Source organism: Periplaneta americana, chromosome 17 (assembly GCF_040183065.1).
Source record: "Periplaneta americana isolate PAMFEO1 chromosome 17, P.americana_PAMFEO1_priV1, whole genome shotgun sequence".
Taxonomy (NCBI): Eukaryota; Metazoa; Arthropoda; class Insecta; order Blattodea; family Blattidae; genus Periplaneta; species Periplaneta americana.
The window spans coordinates 91,195,877-91,218,711 of record NC_091133.1 but is presented as its reverse complement, the minus strand read 5'-3'; the positions used below and the strand labels follow the sequence as shown (position 1 = coordinate 91,218,711).

The 22,835-nt window shown below is 35.5% G+C and overlaps 1 protein-coding gene across 7 annotated transcripts in view; it reads left to right on the top strand.

Moving 5' to 3' along the window:
- Positions 1 to 22,835, top strand: part of Pde8 (phosphodiesterase 8) — a 770,548-nt gene that overhangs the window by 714,756 nt on the left and 32,957 nt on the right. Inside the window, exon 16 of one of the 7 annotated variants that reach the window (XM_069816069.1) lies at positions 7,213 to 7,647. The exons of the other annotated variants lie outside the window; for them this stretch is intronic. Within the exon in view, the coding sequence (XP_069672170.1) occupies positions 7,213 to 7,276 (64 nt within the window). The 3' untranslated portion in view covers positions 7,277 to 7,647. Of the gene's footprint in view, positions 1 to 7,212; positions 7,648 to 22,835 lie in introns of those variants that run through there. 7 annotated transcript variants of the gene reach the window in all.

Genomic DNA, 22,835 nt, shown 5'->3' with positions numbered 1-22,835 from the left:
TTAATTTCCGCTCATGTGATTTACTCCCTGATTTTTTAATCACAACAAATATTTCTTACCAGGCATCATTCTGCTTATCTCGTCAGAACAACAGAATTCTTTAACTTTACCGGCAACAGCCGCGAGCAAGGGTTTTCCAGGTTTCGGATTTGGTGAACACAAAATTCCCTTTCCCTTTGCCAGGACTTTGGCTTTCCGAATTATGTATTCGAAAGCTGAAAGAAACTCTTTTTTATATTATTTACCCTGCAGCTTTTAGGTAGTAGTGTTAAAATGGTGATTTCCTCACTTTTACCTGAATTTTGAAAATTTTCCTGCAACTGAGACAAAATTTCAGAATCAGAAAGGTCCTGGCTCCTCGGCATCTTTATATCGAAGACTTTGTCTTTTACAATATTTTCAAATTTCTGTCTCTTATATTTCTCTTGTTGTAGCATTTCTTGTTTAATAAGGAACACACCTTATTCAAAAAGACTTGTATTTAATGAACTTACATTTGCTGTAGAGTCGACGTATTCTTCATTACTAGAGTCATTGTGAGGATTCTGCGTAATAGCATCATATTATATTTTTATTTCTTTGCGACACATAGCGCACACCTTTTGTTCCTGTTTTAAATCAGGGAATACATTAAGCATCCACGATATAACACTTCTTAAATTTTTCCTCTAATTACAGTGCCCTGATTTCTCGAAGGGATTGCAGCAAACATAGGCCTATAACTTAAAACGCGATTCCATTACATCGCACAAAACTACCACATACTACGAAAACTAACGACACTGAACTTTGAAACAGATTGCACGTTTTGTATAAATTGAAACTGTATAAACTGCCACTCATGACGGCCTGACAGATCGATGACGCAGCTTATCAGACAAGTAGGAACTCGTGCGCATGCAGTGTTGGTGTAAGACGGGGTTAAGTGCTACAAACCAATACATTGATATATTTTTTTACTGATATTCCTGAAACGTTTCCAAAATGAAACTTACACCAAGGGGAGAATACTCTTACCTCTATAACATACATTTTTCGCGAAATAATTTATGCCCCGCATTTATAGATATTCAATGTTAAAATGTGTTTCACGTGACTATTCAATAAAGAATTCATTACTTTGATGCAAACCTATTTTTATTGAAACGTATGATCCCTTAGCTTTAAAATAAGCCCAAGTTTAAGATTCTAGCTCAATTAGAAGATAAGTTATGAATTATTTTTGTTGACATAGTATGCGACATTTTTACATTTTTTCTCGTATTGACAGAATTGCTGTAGGGATATCGTGCATTATTGAGGGCTAAAATTTTATATAATTACTTAACTTAAGGTTCTTTACCATCCTACCAAATTTAATGAAAATGTGAGGTGGTCGGGGTGAAAAGTCCACTTTTTTGTGTTGATTTGACATGGAATGCCCCTATAGAGTTCTTGGGTTTCTGATGTTTCTCATGCCTGCTGGTTTATAGTTGAGAATCAGATTTTTAATCTGTGATTTTTCATTGCTTAAACGTGGTTTTACACTTTTGGTTTTGTTGTATGCGTTCACACAGACTATAGGGGAAATATATATATATGCCACTACAGGAACAAAATTCTATACCAGGAACTGCACTAGCAGAAAAGAATATATCAAGAAATTAATCCCGGTAAATAGGCTATATATTATATGAATTTTTGTGTAATTGAACAAAATCGAATAAATATATTTAGTTATTTATGTAGGCCTATGTTGTCACTCCTCTGAAAATCTAATAAAGTGTATCCAACAATACTGCGAAGAAATTTCATTTCACTTTATTCAAGTTATTATTTTAATTATGTTAGGCTATTATTATATATTTTAATCAGTATCGCTATTATCTAACAAAGCCAATATGTTTTTGTCACCTTATTATACTTTTAAACACTATTATTCTCGCTCCTTTTTATCCCACCATGGTCACTGACAAGTACTTAGATTACTCTTCCCCTAAAACTATCCCTTAAATGTTTTTTAAAATGGTTCTAGGTCTTGTGTGTAAGATCGAAGTGAAGTAACTGTCCTATCAGCTTGATTTACCTTTAAAAGACAATAATCCCTTCCTGTTCTCCAGTTATGTCCATCGATAAGTTGATCATCATAATCTTAAGGAAAGATGGTCTTTGTGGTACATAAAAATTTCTAAAAACCTTGTCTGAAATCAGATTGCCATGGAGTTGGTCTTCTGATGTTCGCATTTTTTTTTAAATTTTTTTGTACTAAGTAAGACAACTTTTGGCTATTGAATTAACGTAAATAGACAAGGTAGAAATTATTTTTTTCTACTCTGGAAGTTACATTTTTCATTCTACTGATACACTTTCATTTAGAAGCTATTTAAATTCGGGTTATGAAATTTGCAGGACGTATTAATAAATATATTACGATAGTCGTAATGATAGAGTTATTTACATACAACTCAAAAACGTCTGATTTGTTTTCATTTTTATAGATGGGAAAATAGTACATTATGCAACGAACCTATAATGGCAGTAATTAAGACGCAAGTATGATTGTTTATGAAACTCGCTTGCGCTCGTTTCATAATTTTCATACGAGCGTCTTAATTACCATTATAGGCAAGTTTCATACGACTTTTTATGCTCGACCATATTTCTAACTTGAAAGTATTGAAAATTAGGTCTTCTTATGGTTATGTGCGAACTGACCTGAATTGTGAGATGTGCGCAGACGCGAAAGTATTGATTTTTTCCGAGGTCGAATGTCACTGACCTTGGCACAGAATAAGAATGAACATTAGTCTGATATAATCTGGAAATTGATTTACAATTGAAAAACGAGATGACAAATTGAATTTATTTGAATATTATTTACAATTAACGCTAATTATTATAGTAATAGAACATAACCTTCTGCGACAGTATTGGATTTCCAGCCTCCGTGACTTATCGCTAATTGGCTGTCGATTGCATATCTGAGAACAGTCGATATAACGGTACAAAGCTGACTTGTGATTGGCTGAAGACCTGTACTTTAATGAGTAGGTGTACCTTAATGACATGCATTAAAGGACTGCTACCAGGTGTATAATTACTACATTTCGGCATGGTCGAGCATAAAGTAATTTTTTGAACAAGGAATATTCATTTCAACCCCAGCACAAAAATAATGTACGTATTCAAAAGGTATTTTATTGTTTTGCTTTAATGCCCTCTAACAGTAACTGATAGACTTTTCATTACAGAAAATGAATAAAATGTATAAAAATGTATCAATCTAGTGTTGTATTATCAATCTACAAATACCATTTAATTTTAAAAATTAATTTTTAGCCTGCAATGCAGTAGATAATATTCTAGGTTAATTCAATAGCCAAAATTCCCTTATTCAGTAAAGAATTTCAAAATCTAAAATGATTAGAACCAAATATATGGCATTCTAATATCAGAAGATTTTTTGTAATTTTTCGTATACCATAACAACCAACTTCCCTTAATTTTATCCTACATATATTTTATAATAAGATTAAATCTATTCTGCCACTTCTTCTCTAGTAACATGATCTTCATGTCCAGTTCAATTTAGTTGCTTATTCGGCACAGCTCTGGCTTTCAGGTGAAGATCCAGCTTCGACAGCATGTAATTGTTGACCGCTTCGTGTTTCTGCCAAGAAGCTACAAGTGGCTTACCGATCTTATCGAATCACGTAGGAGTGAATGGATAGTAAACCTCGCCAACGGGTGTGTTTTAAATCCCGTTGAGACTATCAGATGCTCATGTGTGTTAGTCGTGTACCACAGGGCCATATTATTACACCCAATTTTTGGGAATGGACGCACACAGCAGAAATAGGATTACTTCCAGGTTGCAACACATACGGAACGCCTGGACGTCAGGTAAAGCCGTATAAAAAGATGAGAAGCAAGGTTTTTACCAGGCTTCGAGACTTTGGACCCGATACAATAAGTTTACTGTGCATGCACTATAGGTTGCTGACTCGCTGCAGGTAGATAGAGATGTGTTGAGGTAACAACGTTGCTATTTAGAGTACAGTACGGTAGTATGAGGAAACACACACATGTACATTCTGAAAGTAAATATAAGCATTACACAATGATAATGCCAAAAGAATGTGAAAAGAATTTATTCTCCTGTCTTTTATAAGCATTTGTGTTTAATTATACACAGTGTTAATGGTGGAAATATGCATGTAGCAATCTTAATTTTTTTCATTTATCCTATTGGTCGTCTTTAGGAAGTGCAGTTACAGTACCGAATTGCAATGTACCTACTACAAGATACAATCTCAGTGTCTTAAACGTAAATCTTTTTCGGTTATCTGCCAAAGTTTATACTGTAGAAAGCTGCGCTCTACATCGCATGACGTGATAGAAGCAAAACGAAAAAACCTAACATCATTGCATAAAAGACAGTCTTTCATTCTCGGGTGACTCTATGTCCACTAATTTGCTGTTTATGTTACACAATGTTCCATATCCGTTATTTTCACATGAAATTGATTTCCACTTCTGTTTTACACGTTCAGTACCGGTGTACTTGATGTCTCATTAATTCTCTGCATCATTTTCTAAATTAATTTGAGGGCTTCCGGCATCTCTTGCTCGGACTTTTCTAACCGTGTAATAGTTTCAGACACAGTTTGTATGAATTCGTCAGAATCTTCAAATCCAGGGCGTTTTCCTTTGCGTATTTGTTGGCATTCATTCTACAGTACCCCAACCCACTGCACGCTTTACCACTATACTCAGTACGCCGTTATGCGGATTTCCCACTGAACTGCTCTATTGGGTCCGAAGTCTCGAAGCCTGGTTATTACAATTGTGTGTGGATTTAAAACTGATGCAAAAAGAAAAGTCTGTGGACAAAAGTAATATTTTTCTTTAGGTATTTTAAAATAACTGTATCATTAAGACTATCATTTACCGGTACGTATTAACATTTCATGCAAAATTCATAACTCTAATTGAAATAGTTTCTGACTAGAATTCAGCAATGAAATGAATCTAAAACAATGCATTTAAATTTGAATATTAATTTCTGGCTTACAATGTAGAAGGTAACTAAAGTCAAAAGTTACCTTATTCAGCATAACAAATATCAGAATGCTACCATTTGTGGAAATATGTTTTCAGGTAATTGTGTTCTATTTTTTTCATACACCAAAATAAGCATCCTTCCTCAGGAATTGGACGCAATTGCACACTGGCGTTCACACAGATATCTGACGTAGAATTTTCTGATCGTGTGAGAGAACTTTTTAATGACGAGATAAGTCAGAACCAAAGATATACAAAATTGACAAACTTTGAAACAGTTTCCTATAATCCGCGAATTTGTTCTGCTTTATTGAAATTAATGTAGTTTCTATGTTTTTCGTTAATGCTAGCGCTGTTGTTCAGTTCTTGACTTTTTATTACGTAATGATGCATGTATACTTCAGGTGTTATACTTATTTATAGAATCTGTTAGTAATTTAGCACTGAAATTAAAGAAAGATATATACATGAAATAAAGGGAAAAGTGAAAGTCAAGGTGTGTTATATTAAATTCGGGAATAACAAAAAAAGAGCAGACTTTTTATGTATTAAATAAAGAGCACAATTTTACATTTTTGTCAATTCTGAAGAGAGACGTCGTGCATATCGAAATAATATTCGAAGAGCGATTTGATAAGAATTTGTGGAAAAATGGCGTAAAATTACTTGAATAATAAAATGTATACCTTAACTAAGATATCTTTGTTGCTGTATTCACATTAAATAAATATAATGTTTGCAAATGAATATCATGCAAGAGAACTATTATCGTTAATTATTGAATAAAATTGTTATTCAACTTCTAATTTGTAAAACCAAAGTGTAAGGACATATCTATTTGAAATAAGGAGGAACAGGAGGGGAGACTTAAATCTGTGGTATATATTATACAGTATTACGTCCAGTAATCGTTTGTGCCATGTCTCACACTGTGTATCAATGCAATGAGGATAGAAAGAAAGAAAATGGGGGAGAAATCAGGTCGCGAAAGGTTTAGGACTTTTAAATTTGCAATGATGCATCATTGGGAAATAAGGTATATCTACTCTTAACAGTCTTGGATAAAGAATGAAGCTTATTTAAGAAAACGAATGCAATTTCATCATCTCTATTTCATCGTAGCACACACGCTTTGGTTTCCGATAATGGATAATGCGTTACAGATGAGAGGAACGAAACAAGAAACAATCGTATGAAACACATGTTCAATTCACACATATAAAAAAAGTTTCAGCCGCAGGGGCTGGAGTAAAGAAAAAAAATGTAGTTTATTACAATTTGTTACTAATTTACTATCCGATTTTTTCAAATAACATGCGCTAACGTGTATGCTCAAGATATGATAGGGAATTTTTCGATTATGTTGTTAGAGGGTATTGTAATTCATATAATTTTAAAACCCGTGAAACTTTCTACGTAACGCATATGTGAAATTGTGTTGTGTGGTATTTTCTTGGGCTTTTTGACTGAGTTAAATAGCTAGTATTAGTTCTTACCAACTTCATTACATAAAAAATTATCCTCTCTTTCTCAATCATCACATTGAATATTTTATTATTATTATTATTATTATTATTATTATTATTATTATTATTATTATTAAATCTTGTCTTATTAGTTCAGTTACTCTCAAAAGACAGTACTCACCCCTTGGCTATTGAGACTTGTGCAACCTACCGTTTACCTTATCCTTTAATTATCTACAATTGAGATTAAATCTATTCGTATCAGTTTAATCTACACTTAAAATGCAATACCTATTCTCTTTTTTCTTTTCCCTAAGTATCGAGAAATTCATAGAACTCTTGTTAACCGTATCCCCAAAATATTCACTGCACTAATGAGATTACATTAGTTTTTATCAATTTAATTGATTCTATCTCTGTCATAACTATGGGTACCGAAAAACTGATCAATGTGTCTTCAGTTTGTCACTTAAGTAATTTCTAATGCGATTTTTATCCAACGGGATTCAAGACATGCGCATCGGCTGAGAACACCATCCACTCACTCCTACATGACTTCGACAAGCGTTATTTACGTTTCATAGCACCTTGGCATAAACTCGATGCAGATAACTATGTGTCGCGTCCATGCTGGCTTTGTATCTGAAATCCGAAACTGTACCGAAAAATCGATTACATGACTTAGAGGAGGTCAATTTTATAGGGAAGAAGTGGCTGCATTTGCTCCAGCAGTTCAGCGCCGAGGTTCCTATATTCGCGCCATCTGAGGGGTGGCATGAAGCTTCTTCATACCAATATACACCTCACGATTTCCATGTCAGCACAACTTATTTACCGAGGATGGCCCTGGAGGATGTCGTCAGGAAAAATCTACTGTGCCAACAAGCATCAGAAGTGACAGCGGCATTCCTGATGAGTTTCAAAGAGGGCTTCAACGAGACGCGAGGGCATCACGTCCATTTGGACCAGACTATCCTCGGTGACGAGATACCTGGGTTCCAAACTCGACATGAAAGACCTAGGACCAAGCAAAATGTCGTCCTCCAAACCATGGTGCCATCGGCAGTAGGCGGAAGTCATCCTGCAGAACGGTGTTGGTCATTTCTACTTGTCCCGACTATCTACGAAGACCGACCAGGGAAAGGTAAGTGACGTCACCACCCGGGCTTCGGCATCCAATCATTTTTTGAGAGTTGGGAAGTGCACCAGGTTAGCAGAGTGGAGATTCATCCACCGAACTCATCTGAGAGTAGTTCCACTGAATGGATGTCGAAGATTTGGTGGAGGCGATAACGCTGCCGACGATGGGGGGCCGCCAACGAAACCATGTTCCACGTCTTAAATCACTGTCCTCCCATCTTTGTCACCATGAGCTGCAGGCACCATGCCGTATTAGACCGCCGGACGTCAGTCATTTGGGCTAATGTCTTATCCTATGAGAAAAACGTTCAGTCATTTGGGCGAATCGAAATGTATCGTTTGGGGGAGTGTATGTAGATGGTTTCTTTAATCCACCTTATGTGTAGTACAGAAAATGAAATACACTGAGCTCAAAAAGAATATACATTTTTGAATGCGATCACACTCCAGTTTGAAAATAACAATAGACTTATACTTTGGCTTTGTGAAGAATGGATGTTGAAATAATCTGTGTTTGAAAGGTGCGAAGGAAAAATTGTGTGATAATCGACAGTAGTGAGTCAAATATTTTTTATTAATTGATGACAGACGTTTTCGGTATACTAATAGGAAATGTGGTGTGAGTGAAAAGGAGAAATTGGTAATATATTAAGTTTTAATGACAGTGTACACAAATACACGAGAATACCGGATGTAGCTTTAGCAGTTCAAATTGTAAGATATAAGCTTAAAAGCAAAGCTACTGAAGATTTAGTGAATTAGTTAGAATTACTGAGACCGTGTGGCAGGTTTCAAAGAAATAATTTCAGCTTGCAGCTGAGATAATGCGGTTAGGCTTACTAGTTAGGTTTCCATGATTCAAAATTAGTTGTTGTGCGTTTCATGTTTCCCAAGTTTGGATTAGGTGAGTTCAATCGAATAATGTTCTTGCTGAAACATTACGGGGAAGAAAATTCAGAAGTTGGGAAATGATCAAAATACACCTTCATGCTACCAAAACTATCGCCATCAGAAGTAGACGAGAGTTTTTATGAGATTGTTGAAAATTGCTGTAAATGGTTTGTTGATTACATGCTAGATAATTGCATTCCTGAAGATACGACATTTCCACTTGAACTCTGAGTTGCTTTACTGATCGAAAATCCAAGAACTAATGATTTAGAGTATTTTATTGTTTTTACTCGTCCAATAAACACTTTTATTATGCACACCCAAACATTCACGTCGTAATCCAAACGTTAATGAAAATCCAAGTAGAGACAAAGTTGTTATTCTCCAGTATTCATGGCGCTGAAACTCCTCGCTACACTCGCCCAAATGATACATTTTCCTTCTGAAATTCCTCGTCTAAATAATGGATAAAATTCGCCCAAATGGTAGATCGTTAGGAGTAGCTCGCCAGAGACCGCCTCACCCGGGCCATGAACAAGTCGGGCTCGAAGGAGATTTACTCCAATCGGCCCATGCCCAACTACGAAAGGTTCGGAAACACCCGACCTTGTTGTCACCAGGGAAGGGAGGACGGTATTTATACTCGACGTTGCTATCCAAATCGGAAATCGGTATACATTTTTTAAATATTTTCAAACGCAATTATGAAAAAAAAAAAAAATCTTGGCGGCACACTTCGAGCAGCAGAGTTACCGCTCTTCATTTGATGCATTTATCATTGCTCCCTGGGCGGGTACGATGGGCAAACAATACTCTTCTCCGCCACCTTAGCATCTCACATAAATATGCCATGTTTTTTAAGAAGTTCATAGTGTCTGACACTATTCGCTGGCTTCGGGACTTCCGTATGTAAATTGAACAAATCAGAGCCAACTAGCAATAAACTGACAGTCAGTCTAATTGATGGTATGTATATAGTCTATTTTTTTACGGAAATATTTTTTCTCCTTCATATTTCTTTATTTCTTTCTTTAAAAATGTGAAGAAAAATTGAAAAATAATAGAGATAAGTATCCGATAGCGTGCTTTTCGAATTATTAAATATTATAATTGCGTTATTACTGACTATCTATCAGTACAACCCAATAAATGTTATACTGTACATTTTTATGAATTTAATATATGATTCATTGTGCATCACAGAACTAAAACATTACAACATTTTTGGAGTGTTAGGAGCTTGCTACACCTTTGTAACGAACCGCTTCCATACATAGGTCTAAGTTTGTATTTGATGATGCTGCTATCTGTTGGGTACAGATGTAAGTGTCTTGGGTTGCTGGCCTACGTTGTACTGATTCTATATTAGGACACTTGCACCATTTTCAATTGGACGTCGTCGAAAGAGAAGAATATCAATGACATCCATGTATGTAGATGGTGATAGTTTTTCTAATAAGTTCTTTTCACAAGGTGATGTCAAACACGTAAACATTGTCTTTTATATACAACGATGAAATTAACAGCGAAATAATTATGAACGAAAAGTTGCGAACTGAATAAAACAATAATTATTCAAGTAATTAGTAAATTGTGCTGTAAATGTTCTAAAACTATATTTCGTTCCATAATGTCTGACAGACGAAGGAGAGGAGAGGAATAATTGGTATTCAACCAATGGCAGAGGTCACGTTCCAGGCTACCTTGAAGTTGGGCGGAGGTAGAACGCTTCAGACCGTTCAATTTCAATGCAAGCATAGAATGTGACGTCTTTTATTGGTTGATTAGCAAGTATCCCTCTCCCTTCCTTTGCTAGCAATATTTACTTCGCCTGTCAGACAATATGGAACGCAGTATAGTTGCACCTTTAATATAATTTTGTGGACACAGAGTAATCCTGTCTGTGATATGATAATCATCATAAACTTCATAGGCCTCTCGGCCTCTTCCAGCTTCACAAAGTTTAATTTGTTCTAAAAACTGTTCTTTCTATTTTTTTCTTTTTTCCTTCTGGTTTCTAGTTGTATATTTGTAACGGTATTTATGGTTCGATTCCTAGCATGTGTGTAATCTAATTGGATGTAACTTATTTTTCTATTTTGTCTCTTATACTAGCAGTTTTCAATTAATTTATTACATTTCCATATCTAATGTAATAAAACATGATACATCTCGCGAAATTTGGGAGCAATGTTATTTCTACTTCATATAATCGTTGAATTTGTTACTTTGTAATAGGCATACTATAGATCGATATAGCCTACCAAATATGGGATGGCCATAACTTCTCGAAAATTGTAAACTGTTTCTAGGGGTAATTTTTAAATAGTATTTGTTTAATAGTACTTATTACTTTCCGAAATTAGTTTAACTCATTTTATACATATTGTTTGTTTGTGGTGCTGTGGGCCTAAATCCAAAGTAGGTAAGTTGCAGACTCATTCAATTATTTTTCCTTTTATTTTTTTGTGCGAGTTACGTTTCAAGCCCATTCTTTTGTATTTGTTCGGAGGACATTTTCAGGTTATATTCCTTTACCATTGTGTGTACCGTATCTTAAATATTTATATATGTACTTTATCCTCTAATTCTAAAATTATGACTTGGTGATCCGAAAACAGTATAGTTCTTAAGGGCAGAGGCGTACGCAAGGAGGAATAACCGGGATATTTCTTTTTATCCATAATCGTTTCCTCTTCTCTAATTTTTCACTGTCAGAGTAACAAAATTTACATCGGCATAAGATATAGTCCTCCTACGGTACTACGGCACGTTCGAATTATAACAATGCTACCTTTATTATAGAGAGACCTACCGCCTAGTACCGACCTTGTAATAAAATGAAGCTGACAAAATATAAAATTTAACTTGTTGTGAAACATATTCAAAAGATTGTTTTGACAGTTCTGCAGTGTAGATATTAAATATTGTACATTGTCGATTTTAAACTCATTTTATGAGCGATATTCACTCGTTCGTAAGTTTGAGTTCTGACTTTATTGTTAAACGTCATTTGACGTTTTGTGCATTTGAGAGTTCATATTTTTAATATAAAGTTCACATTATTGTTCTGGATTCTTTGGTATGTGTGAGCGACCGCAAAGCTTAATTTTACAATATTTTTTATCAAAACGTCGTGTAGTGATTCTCGCGAAGTTAGTTAAAATTTCACATTGGCAAATGTTTCTTCGCAGCCGCAGCGTGACGATGTTGTCGCGAACGTTCTTTCCGGAACTAGTATCACATCCCCTGTAAAAACTCAGCTGATAATAATAATAATAATAATAATAATAATAATAATAATAATAATCATAATAATACAGAAAATTTTAAATGCCGATAATGTAAATTGTAAACGATTTTAATAATGACAAAATTCTGCGTACGCCACTGCTATATTTTGAAAGGAAATCGTTTTTAAAACTTTCCGCCATTTTTAATGACATCGTCAATATAAAAATTAAGTAGTAGGGGAGAGTCGGGTAGTATCGGACAGTGCGTTTCTTTCATCTACCACTATATGGTAGTACCTGAATTACATGGTTACGTTTCTCTATGCGACATCACAGAAACGTAACCATGTCAATCAGGTACTATCATCGTGTGGTAGATGAAAGAAACTCACTGTCCGATATTACCCGACTCTCCCCTATGGGTGACAAGGGATGCTCTTGTGGAACACACTTTAATGTCTTTTGATTCGCTATTAGTAGCTCTGATTTGAATTAAAATGTTAATGTATAAGATTTTTGATATTCTGGTGTTTAGGATTCCTTGTTTCATTAATATATTCCATAGAATTGTCTTATCTCTAGTATCAAATTTTTTGTTATAATTTGTGAAGGCGATGTAATATGGGGATATTAGGTTATGTAAGTCTATTACCAATTGATTATAAATATGGAGACTATACAAGATCGCTGTTATTTACTATTACTAGCAGCGGTTTTTATATAAATTCTTGAATCCATTTAGTGTTCTTACTCTGTAGTTATTGAGGTTTTTTTCTTTTTCCTCTTTTCAAAATTGGTACTATTAAGATTATATTACAATCTGCCACTTGTTCACTAATGGCACGGGAGTTTGGTAACTGTAATATTTACTGGGAGAAATGTTGGATATATATTTAGTCTGTCCATTATCGGAATTCTTCGGTTTCAAAATTGTTTTTATTAGCCAATAGATCAAATTTCTTCAGTTATACTATCTGCTGTGGATTGACGTGGATATTAAAGCATACATTTTCTCTTTCGCTGTTCATGAAGTTTGATAATAGTTTTTCCTTTATTTTTTGGTCATTAAATTTAATTGCATTATATATTTCTCATCTGTATACTTTTTAAATAAGTTGCATTCTTGAATATGTGATCCATGCACAACATATTCCACATCACGAAAAACTTCTTCTATTCTAATCATTTTATTTTATACAATCTTTAAAATTGACAATATTTTCTCTCTTTTTATTCTGAGAATGGGAATTGAAGTATTGTATATAATTGTACCTATATACGTGGCTTTCCTTTCCTTGATAAACTACCTGAAACTTTATTTTAAAATGCAAATTTTTCTCATTTTTTTCTTCTCCTTCCTAAAGCCTCAAGGGCTGCTTCATATAGAATAATTTTTTTAACATTTCCCACAATTTATATCATTATATTTTATATTGATATTTGTGTACTGGGAAACTTTAATTCTATACTGCCATTTAATTTAAAATATTCATTTTCTGGCAGGTTTTCTTTAAACTTTTCTTCTCTGCCGGTATCCATTATTTTATGTGACGTCTGAATTATGTTTAGAATTTCATTTTGTTAGTTGAAAAAATATATTAATCCGAGTTAATGCTATAATTACTGAAAACAAAATCGTTTTTGTTTAACAGATGTTTTAGTAATTATTAGGCCTAATACTTATAATGTAATTGACTTGTGAGATCGAGCGCTCCATGTACAATTAGGTATACATTTAATAATAAAAAGGATATTAATAATTTTCAGTGCATTCAAGTAACAAGTTCTATAACTATTAGCCATTTTGACTTAATAGAGGACCTTTCCAATAACCTAAAATTTCTGAATAGGGCTGTTCCCTATTCTTACATTCAAGCCTCTTTTAGTGAAATGTATTCTTGTTTACTTATTTTATCAATGTAATACTGTTTTTTTCGTCAAATTGTACCTATATAACTTAATTGCTATTCTCTTCTCTTGGGTTGCATACTCCAAATACTATCACACATATTCTGTTTTGAAATGTAACTCAGTCTCTCTTCCGTTTATTAATGAACATGATATTTATCATATTGCTTTCTTATTTCTTCTTTATCATAGTCCCTCTCCTGCTGAGAATCGATTGTTCATCTCTATTTCGCTGTAAATCATTATGTAATCTTGATCCTAGTTTCTATTTGTTGTTTGCTAGCCAAGTAAGTATTGCAGAGTTTGAGTTCTTGTTCAATTTTAACTACCTTGTCATTTATACATTTTAAATTCCAGTCTCCAAAATTCAGCGTTTGCATGGATATTTTGCTAACTCTGATCATCATAGATATATCTATTCCGCTATTTTCTCTGTGAAGTTTCTGAGTTAGATGTTAGAGAGAATCGGTCTGTCTGACTATCCCCCTTCTGGAGGACCAGGGTTTATCTTTCGAGTATACTTCCCCCATCTTTGCGGTTTCTACGTAGTCAGAACTGAGATTTTTCATTTGAAAACCCATCCTGAGAAATATAGCCCATCAGACTGCAGTATGAATTTTTCTGGTGTTTCTCCTGTTCCTCATTATAAGAATCGACGTCATTCCGTCCGATATCAATTCCATTCTTGTCTTTATAGAACTTGACGGATCACTGGTTGATGATTTACTAAGGAGGCTGGTGTAAGGATTTGTGAGGCTGCCTAGATGTAACTCGGATACGCCTTGAATCTCAGCACAGTTGATTGGTCTGTGTGAGAAAACGTGACTAGATGAAATTAGAATAGTGAATAACGACTCAATTCAAGAACTTCCTATATAGATAAAATAAAATAAAATTAAATCAACGTTTCTCCTGGATTTGGAAACTTCTCCACTATTCCGATTCAAATCTACGCTTTGTTGACCGATTTCGCCTTCATTTTGCCTCTTCCTTTTCAGTTAACTGAACTTAGATTCAGCTTCCCAGTCGGAGTGTCTGATTCATTGAACAATGATCTCTTTCACGGCGACAAGGTATGCCCTCGTAAGAGGTGAGATAATGAAGTGGGTAACTCATCGCACTATCTATGAGGTACAGCTTACAAATGCGGAAAGGGTGAAGTTGAGTATTTTAAATTTCAATATACAGGGTGTTTCCGAGGTGCTGTTACAAACTTTCAGGGATGATGGCGAAGGGCATATGTATCAATTTGAGATAAGGAACCATGATCCGGAAATGACTGAGTCGAAAGTTATAAGAAAAAATAGTTGTGTGGAAATGGAATTGTAATTTGGCACCACATGCCCTCCTTTCCTTAACCTTTGGAACAGTCGTGGAAAAATGGTATGGGCCGGATGTCTCCTACGTGGGTACTTGTCCGATACAATTTGTGAGCTTGTCTGCTGTTCCTGTTGGCTCATCCGTATTTGAAAATCAGGTCTGTTTATTCCGCTCTCGTGTACTCCTTCATTTTACTAGGACTGATCGACTGGACACTGCAACTTGTACACATACACTGCTGTCTACAGACGTGCATATCAGGACCGACCATGTCCGTTACACATTACGCTATCTGCATTGCTTTAGTGTAGTTTCCGGTCCCCATCCCTCAGACAGACCACATATTCAACACAAGTTAACGGAAATTGTCCACACCTGTGGAGTAACTGTCAGCGCGCCTGGCCGCGAAACCAGCTGACTCGGGTTCGAATCCCGGTCGGGGCAAGTTATCTGGTTGAGGCTTTATCCGGAGTTTTCCCTAAACGCAATACGAGCAAATGCTGGGTAACTTTCGGTGCTGGACCCCGGATTGATTTCACCGGCATTATCATCTTCATTTCATTCTGACGCTAAATAACCTGAGATGTTGATACAGCGTCGTAAAATAACCCAATAAAATAAAAAATAACGGAAATGGCTGTCTTGAAGTAAGTGAAAACATAAAGATGTGTTTGAATTATTTGCGGAGTGAGAATGGCGACTCAGAATGGCCCTCCAGTAGTCGACACTTTTTAGAAAAAGGAGTAGAACTATGTCATTTTGAAAGTTTATAAAGAATATACCTCTCTATTTTTGAGCGTTTCATTTAGTGTAAATACATCTACGCTTTCTGAATGTGCCACATAGAAGATCACTTGGTTTCCTGTAATCTTATTGAAGGATATGATTTAAAACTCTTTCACCTATTTTTTTACCTGTGTGTAACAGCCACGCTTTGGCTTCCGATTCTTATAGTAAGAGAAAATGTTTTAAAGGTGGATGAAAAGAAACAAGAGACGATCGATCTATGGTATGCAATACCCGCTGCACACACACGCACACACACACACACACACGCACACACACACAAACACACACACACACACATATATATATATATATATATATATATACACTGTATATATATATATATATATATATATATATATATATATATATATATATATATATATATATAGTGTATACATATTTCTCACAGGATAACTACTGCCATAAACAGTTAGGATGGGTAAGAAAGGGTAGAGAGTGTTTCAAGAAGTGCAACATGTCTTATACATTTTCATTATTATATCTCTTATTATGGGCTCTAGTTATACTAACGAAATCACCCCTGGGGGCATTGTGGATATATAGGAGGCAAGGCGTAATATCGACGCGAAATGCCTTGCAGTTCTAAGATCGAAAATAAATCAAAAGTGGAACAAGAGTCACCTACAGACTCTTTTCAACTTCATTTTAGAATATTCATGTATTGTTGGAAAAACTCACTTATCCTCGCTATCTATTTGTAGAAGCCATAACTAGAGACGAGAATTTCATGCACTATAAAATCCCAAAATATGCATGCATTCATGCACAATCTAACTATGAAACATGCACGATCATGCGAACAATATATTAAAATATGCACTTTAATTTTTTGTTCCAAATTTCTTATTTCACTACACTTCCACTTTTCTTTTTGCACAGTTAACAACATCATTTCCAAATTGGTCCGTGAGGTTCCTGCGCTTGTCAGTCAATATGTTTTTGTAGGCAGAGAATGACTTCTCTACATCGCAAGAAGTTATGGATGCAAATTTGAATGAACCTTTTTCTGTTATTTAGTTTTAGTTCTCCAATCATGATTCCTGAAGCTAGAATAAGGAACATAAAAATATGGAAACTGAAGTGTCCATTCAAAACCATTAAAACATGCATTTAAACTGAATATAATGTATGGGTATTATATGCATGATTAAGCTAAAAATTGCTTAAATTTGCATTATGCATGTTTTTATTCCCAAAAAGGCGAAAACATGCAAAAATGCACGGAAAAAGTATACATATTTGGAACTGGAAAGTAATGAAATGAATAAGTACTAAGTTTCAAGTATGACCTATATTGTAATAAAACATGCATTTGCATAGAATTCTCGTCTCTAGTCATAACTAATGAAGACACACGTACACTGGCGTTCAAAGATACCTGACCCCTACTAATCGATAGTGATCGATAATTTGTTTGTGTATGTGTGGCTTCTTTAGTTATCACTTCTATGAATAGATGGCGAAGATAAGTCAGCTTCGCCAATAGTACATAAATAGTCATACACGCATTATAAAATTCAAAATTTCATCCCTCTCTAATAATTGTAATAAACACTAGATTTAGCGGGAAAACAGTGATACTATCACTTATGGGAATAAGTAATACTTAATCAACATAAATATTTTCCCGAATATTTTTTTATTCCTCCCAATAATAGGGTCATCTATTGAGAACTAGCGGAACTATTTAAAAGTTTGTCAATTTGTTTTATCTTTGGTTCTAACTTATCCTGTGGTTAGAGAGTTCTCTTACACGATCAGAAAATTATAAGTCAGATATCTTCGAACCGTAGTGTACACGTACAGATGATCAATTACTATCGATTGGTAGGAGTCAGATATCTTTGAACACCATTGTAACTAACCCATGAATGACAGGCACCATTTGAAATTAAACTCGTAGCGACGCGCATTGTATGGCTTTGTTTGTCCTCTTTTTCTTTACAGTCAAAATATCTGTAGATGTTTTCGATACCATGAGTCTTTAAGCTTGGTATGAGCGATTCCATGTGAAATCCGACGGATAATTAGGAAAAGTTACGTAACAATTTTTAATTTTAATTACATTTTAATGCAATAGAGAGAGAGAGAGAGAGAGTTGTGTGATGGGTATTTCTGCGAATTTGTCATCCCTAGGTCTAATAGTTTTCTTACAAAGATTCGCCAAATTTATCGTATATGAAGAAAATTACGTTCTTTATGCAGCCATAGCTGCCGAGCGCTTTAAAATAGAACTTTCAACAATATCTCACTTTAAAACTCTTCTTTTCCGTAACATACTGATTTGTAAAACATATTCATTGTTAGGCTATATAAGAATAAGATACAGTTAATTTAATTCGCATTTTAATTTATTATTTTTCCATAAATAAAATGACAAAATTGGCAATTTGCAAACTTTAAGGACTAATTAACGCAGATTTCAGATTTTTTATTCAAGACATACAAGCACAGAAATAAAATATTTCATACCCGAAAATTAAGTTCCTTATACCTGTCTTGCACGCCAAGTTTACAGCGTAAGTCTCTGCTTGTTTCCGAGTGACGTTGGAAAGGTGATTGTGAATGTTCCGTGGACCAGATGTTAATGGTGACTTTCCTAATCAGGAAGGACGACTTTTATTAGTTATTTGTAACTTTACTGAAGCATTCGTGCTTTTCAATTCACACAAATTTGTGTGTGTGTGTTTTTTTTTTTTAACTATAAGCGTCTGATCATAATCTTGACTCTTAACTCACCGTAACTCGGAAACCAGTGAAAATTTTGAGCAGCAATAACTTTTAAAATTAAAGTTCATTCTTTCTCAATATTTCTCTCGCTTCGACCCCGATGTAACGTAAAAACAAAAATTTTGCCGATGAAAGAGTAATGGAACGGAGAAAAATTATCTCCGGCGCCGGGATTTGAACCCGGGTTTTCAGCTCTACGTGCTGATGCTTTATCAACTAAGCCACACCGGATACCCACCCCGGCGCCGGACAGAATCGTCTCAGTTTTAAGTTCCAACTCTTGGGTTCCCTCTAGTGGCCGCCCTCTGCACTACGTCATAGATGTCTATGAACGTAGGACTTAAGTCCACACATGTGCTGAGGTGCACTCGTTATGAGTTACTAGTTGGCCGGGATCCGACGGAATAAGCGCCGTCTTAAATCACGAAGTGATTTACGCATATCATACATATTATTTTAATGTACCGAAGTACATATGATATTTCCATGCAGATATTCTGCGTCATCATGCGATGAAAGAGTAATGGAACGGAGAAAAATTCTCTCCGGCGCCGGGATTTGAACCCGGGTTTTCAGCTCTACGTGGTGATGCTAGAGGGAACCCAAGAGTTGGAACTTAAAACTGAGACGATTCTGTCCGGCGCCGGGGTGGGTATCCAGTGTGGCTTAGTGGATAAAGCATCAGGACGTAGAGCTGAAAACCCGGGTTCAAATCCCGGCGCCGGAGAGAATTTTTCTCCGTTCCATTACTCTTTCATCGTATGATGACGCAGAATATCTGCATGGAAATATCATATGTACTTCGGTACATTAAAATAATATAAAAATTTTGCCGCTTACCAACCTTTGAAGATGCAAATGTACATTTTAAAAAGATAACTTCTAAATTAGTGTTTTTGTCTCGCTTTTTAAAAAAGACGTTGACTTAGAATTTTTTCTATGTTTTCCTTAGACATTTACTTGTCAATTAAAGAAATACAGTGCGATTAATTATCATAGGAGTTACATAGTCGTATCCTCTAGACAAACTAATTTGCAGTTTTGTTAATAATGCAGGAAAATTCTTCCTGTCGCGCGTACAGAAGTGAATCTTGCGCGTGCCATCACCGGACTTCGGATTTGGGCATAGCTAATATAATTTAACGAAATTATTTTTTACAGGTAAACTTCTTTATGTAATGCCGAAATTAAAATTGATGAAATTTCTTCTGAGAGAGACGAATCAGTTGTTATTTTTATTTTTACTCTTTTACTTTGGGATGCCTATGAACTATCGATATATCTACTTATGCCCCTGTAGGAAATTAACATAAAATATGGTGCATGCCTAGTTATGAAAATCGTACTCTCAGCTCAATATGAACTTTTGTTGGAATGTCTGTCATAAGTCGTTTCAAGTTTATGGCCTTTAAAACTGTCTATTTTTACTGACACACGATAAATTTAATGCATTAAAACAAGAAACAATTTACTTAGAAACGAGAACAGACTTTACACAGTAAAGTATCTCCTATCCTTCCTCCATATAATTTTTACGAGGAATTACACATTTTTGTAAGATTTTTTTGATGTCTGATTTCACATGGAATGTCCCGTATATTTATGTCAGATGTGCAGGTTGCGGAGAGAAATGTTGTTTGTAAGTTTGTAACTGTACAGGAAGCTGCAGTCCGACAACTTGGTAAAACTTTTTTTTATTTGACATAGTACTTAGGGGAGAGTTGGGTAGTATCGGGTAATATCAGACAGTGCGTTTCTTTCATCTACCACCATATGGTAGTACCTGAATGACATGGTTAAGTCCCTGTATGCGACATCACAGAAACGTAACCATGTTAATCAGGTACTATCATCGTGTGGCAGATCAAAAGAAACTCGCTGTCCGATATTACCCGGTGTCCGATACTATCCAACTCTCCTCTACGTCCATCCTATCGGGCGGATGGAGGTAGATTCATGCAGATCTGCTCTGAAGGCAATGCTATATGTCGTCAAGATCGGAGTCTGTCTTATTACACTCCCTCTCACCACAGTTGCTTCTCGACTGTAAATAAGAATTTACACAATGTCATCGATCAGGCATTCAATTTGCCAGTACCCATTTTCAATGTTAATTACATGGTCACATAATAATTTCCATATTGTAATGACAGGTAATATTTTCCTTTCAATGAGGCAAGCATTGCGACAAAACTTCCAATCAAATTAATTTCGCAGTCTCACAAAATCCCTGTCCCAGCCACGTGACTGATGTATTTTTTTTTTACTAAGTTGTCGGACTGTAATGATATATGCAGTAACGGAAGAGATATAATCCTACCATACAAAGTGAGTCGCCTAATTTTGGTACTCTTGCATTTGTACGTTATGAGCTATTGTGCAAAATGTATATCAATTTTTGAACGGGGTGGTGACATCTACTATAATATTTATTCCCTCTCAATTACAAGATAGGGTCTTTCAAAAGACTCGTAGTTAGACTAAGCAGGTTAGTTTGAATAATCTCTTTCAAGCCGATTTGTTCATAGCCCAGATGAGGCTGTCAAGGCGGCATGGTGCCTGTGGGTCATAGTAAAAACGTGGAGGAACAATAATTGACGTGGAACATGGTTTCATTGGCGACCCCCATCGTCGGCAACGCTACCGTCTCCACCAAATCTTCAACAACCTTTCAATGGAACCACTACCAGGCGTGTCGGCGGATGAATTCCTCTATGAAATGCTGGTGTAGCTTCTAATTTTCATGAAATGGTTGAACGTCGAAACTAGCGTAGTAACGTCACTTGCCTTTCCTTGGACGCGCTTGGAAAATAGTTGAGACAGATAGAAATGTCGAAAAACATCATTCAATAGGTTTCCGTGTACTGGCGATGGACAGTGCCGTCGTGAAGCTGAAGAAAGAGAGATTTTAGTTCTGTAACTTCACAACATGTCAAGTTTGGAACGTAGGCATCATAGTCTGGTCAAAATAAACGAGATATCATACCACCTTTTTCGCGTTGCAAGCCCCTGTCCGTCAAACCATTAATAAATGCCGCTGTTACTTTGATGTTGTTTGGAACATCACCTTCTTCCTGACGACTCCTTGAGGGTCACCCTCGCCAACCGCGCTGTCGTGAGATCGAGGCCCGTGTTGATAAGTACGTAGTTCATATCGCCTGGGACATATTACACAGTTTGTTATTCGTGTCAAATTCATTTCATCCCTTTATAAGAAACTCATGATGTGAAACACTATTTGGTGCAGCCGGTAAATAACGTCGTATAATCGGTGTTTGAAATGCAGGTATACATTGTTGTGTTTAAAACATTTTATGTCCATAAATGTCACTCACAACATATGTCAATAAATAATTTAGTTTCTAAACCTCGAAGACAATAGCAATAACCGACGTCGTAACTCCAGGTTACATGAGGGAATTATCATTTCCAATGACACGAGATATTGAGCATTTGTTAATATAATTCCAACAGTAATGTAATTGTTTTGTTCCTAATTACTGAATCAAAATGGCGTTCAAAGATATCTGATCTACAAATTTTATGACTGTGTAAGCGAATTTTCTAACCACGGGATAATCAGAGCCAAAGATATCAAATTGACTAACTCTGAAATAGGTCCGTTAGTTCTCAATAGGTGGTACTGTTATTGGGACGGGTAAAAAGTGTTGGGGAAAATGGTCATATTGATTAAATATAAATAATTATTCTCATAATTGACAGAATCAGCGGTTTCACCTGTATAGTATTATATAGACCTAGACATCCAATACGTGGACACAGTGCATTTTTTTATTTCAAGTTACAGATAGGGCTGATATCACAGTTTAATTTTTTTATTTGTGTTCACGGTACATACCCAGTTTCCACACTTTTTTAGTTGGTTATTTAACGACGCTGCATCAAGTACGAGGTTATTTAGCGTCGATGAGATTGGTGATGGCGAGATGGTATTTGGCGAGATGAGGCCGAGAATTCCCCATAGATTACCTGGCATTCACCTTACGGTTGGGGAAAACCTCGGAAAAAACCCAACCAGGTAATCAGCCCAAGCGGGGATCGAATTTTCCACACATAGGCCTAGTGTTAACTCCATAGCTTGCTTATACGGTACGTAATTTATATGCACTTGCTGCTAATATGACGTAGGTGCAAACAAACGAACACGAACAATTTTATTGATAAAGAAATTGTAGGCATATCGGTACTTTTATTTACAATACTTAACAACCACTAATGTAGCAAAGAATAACGCCTTGGTTTCATTTTTCAAAGTCCTGAACTAGCTCGCCTT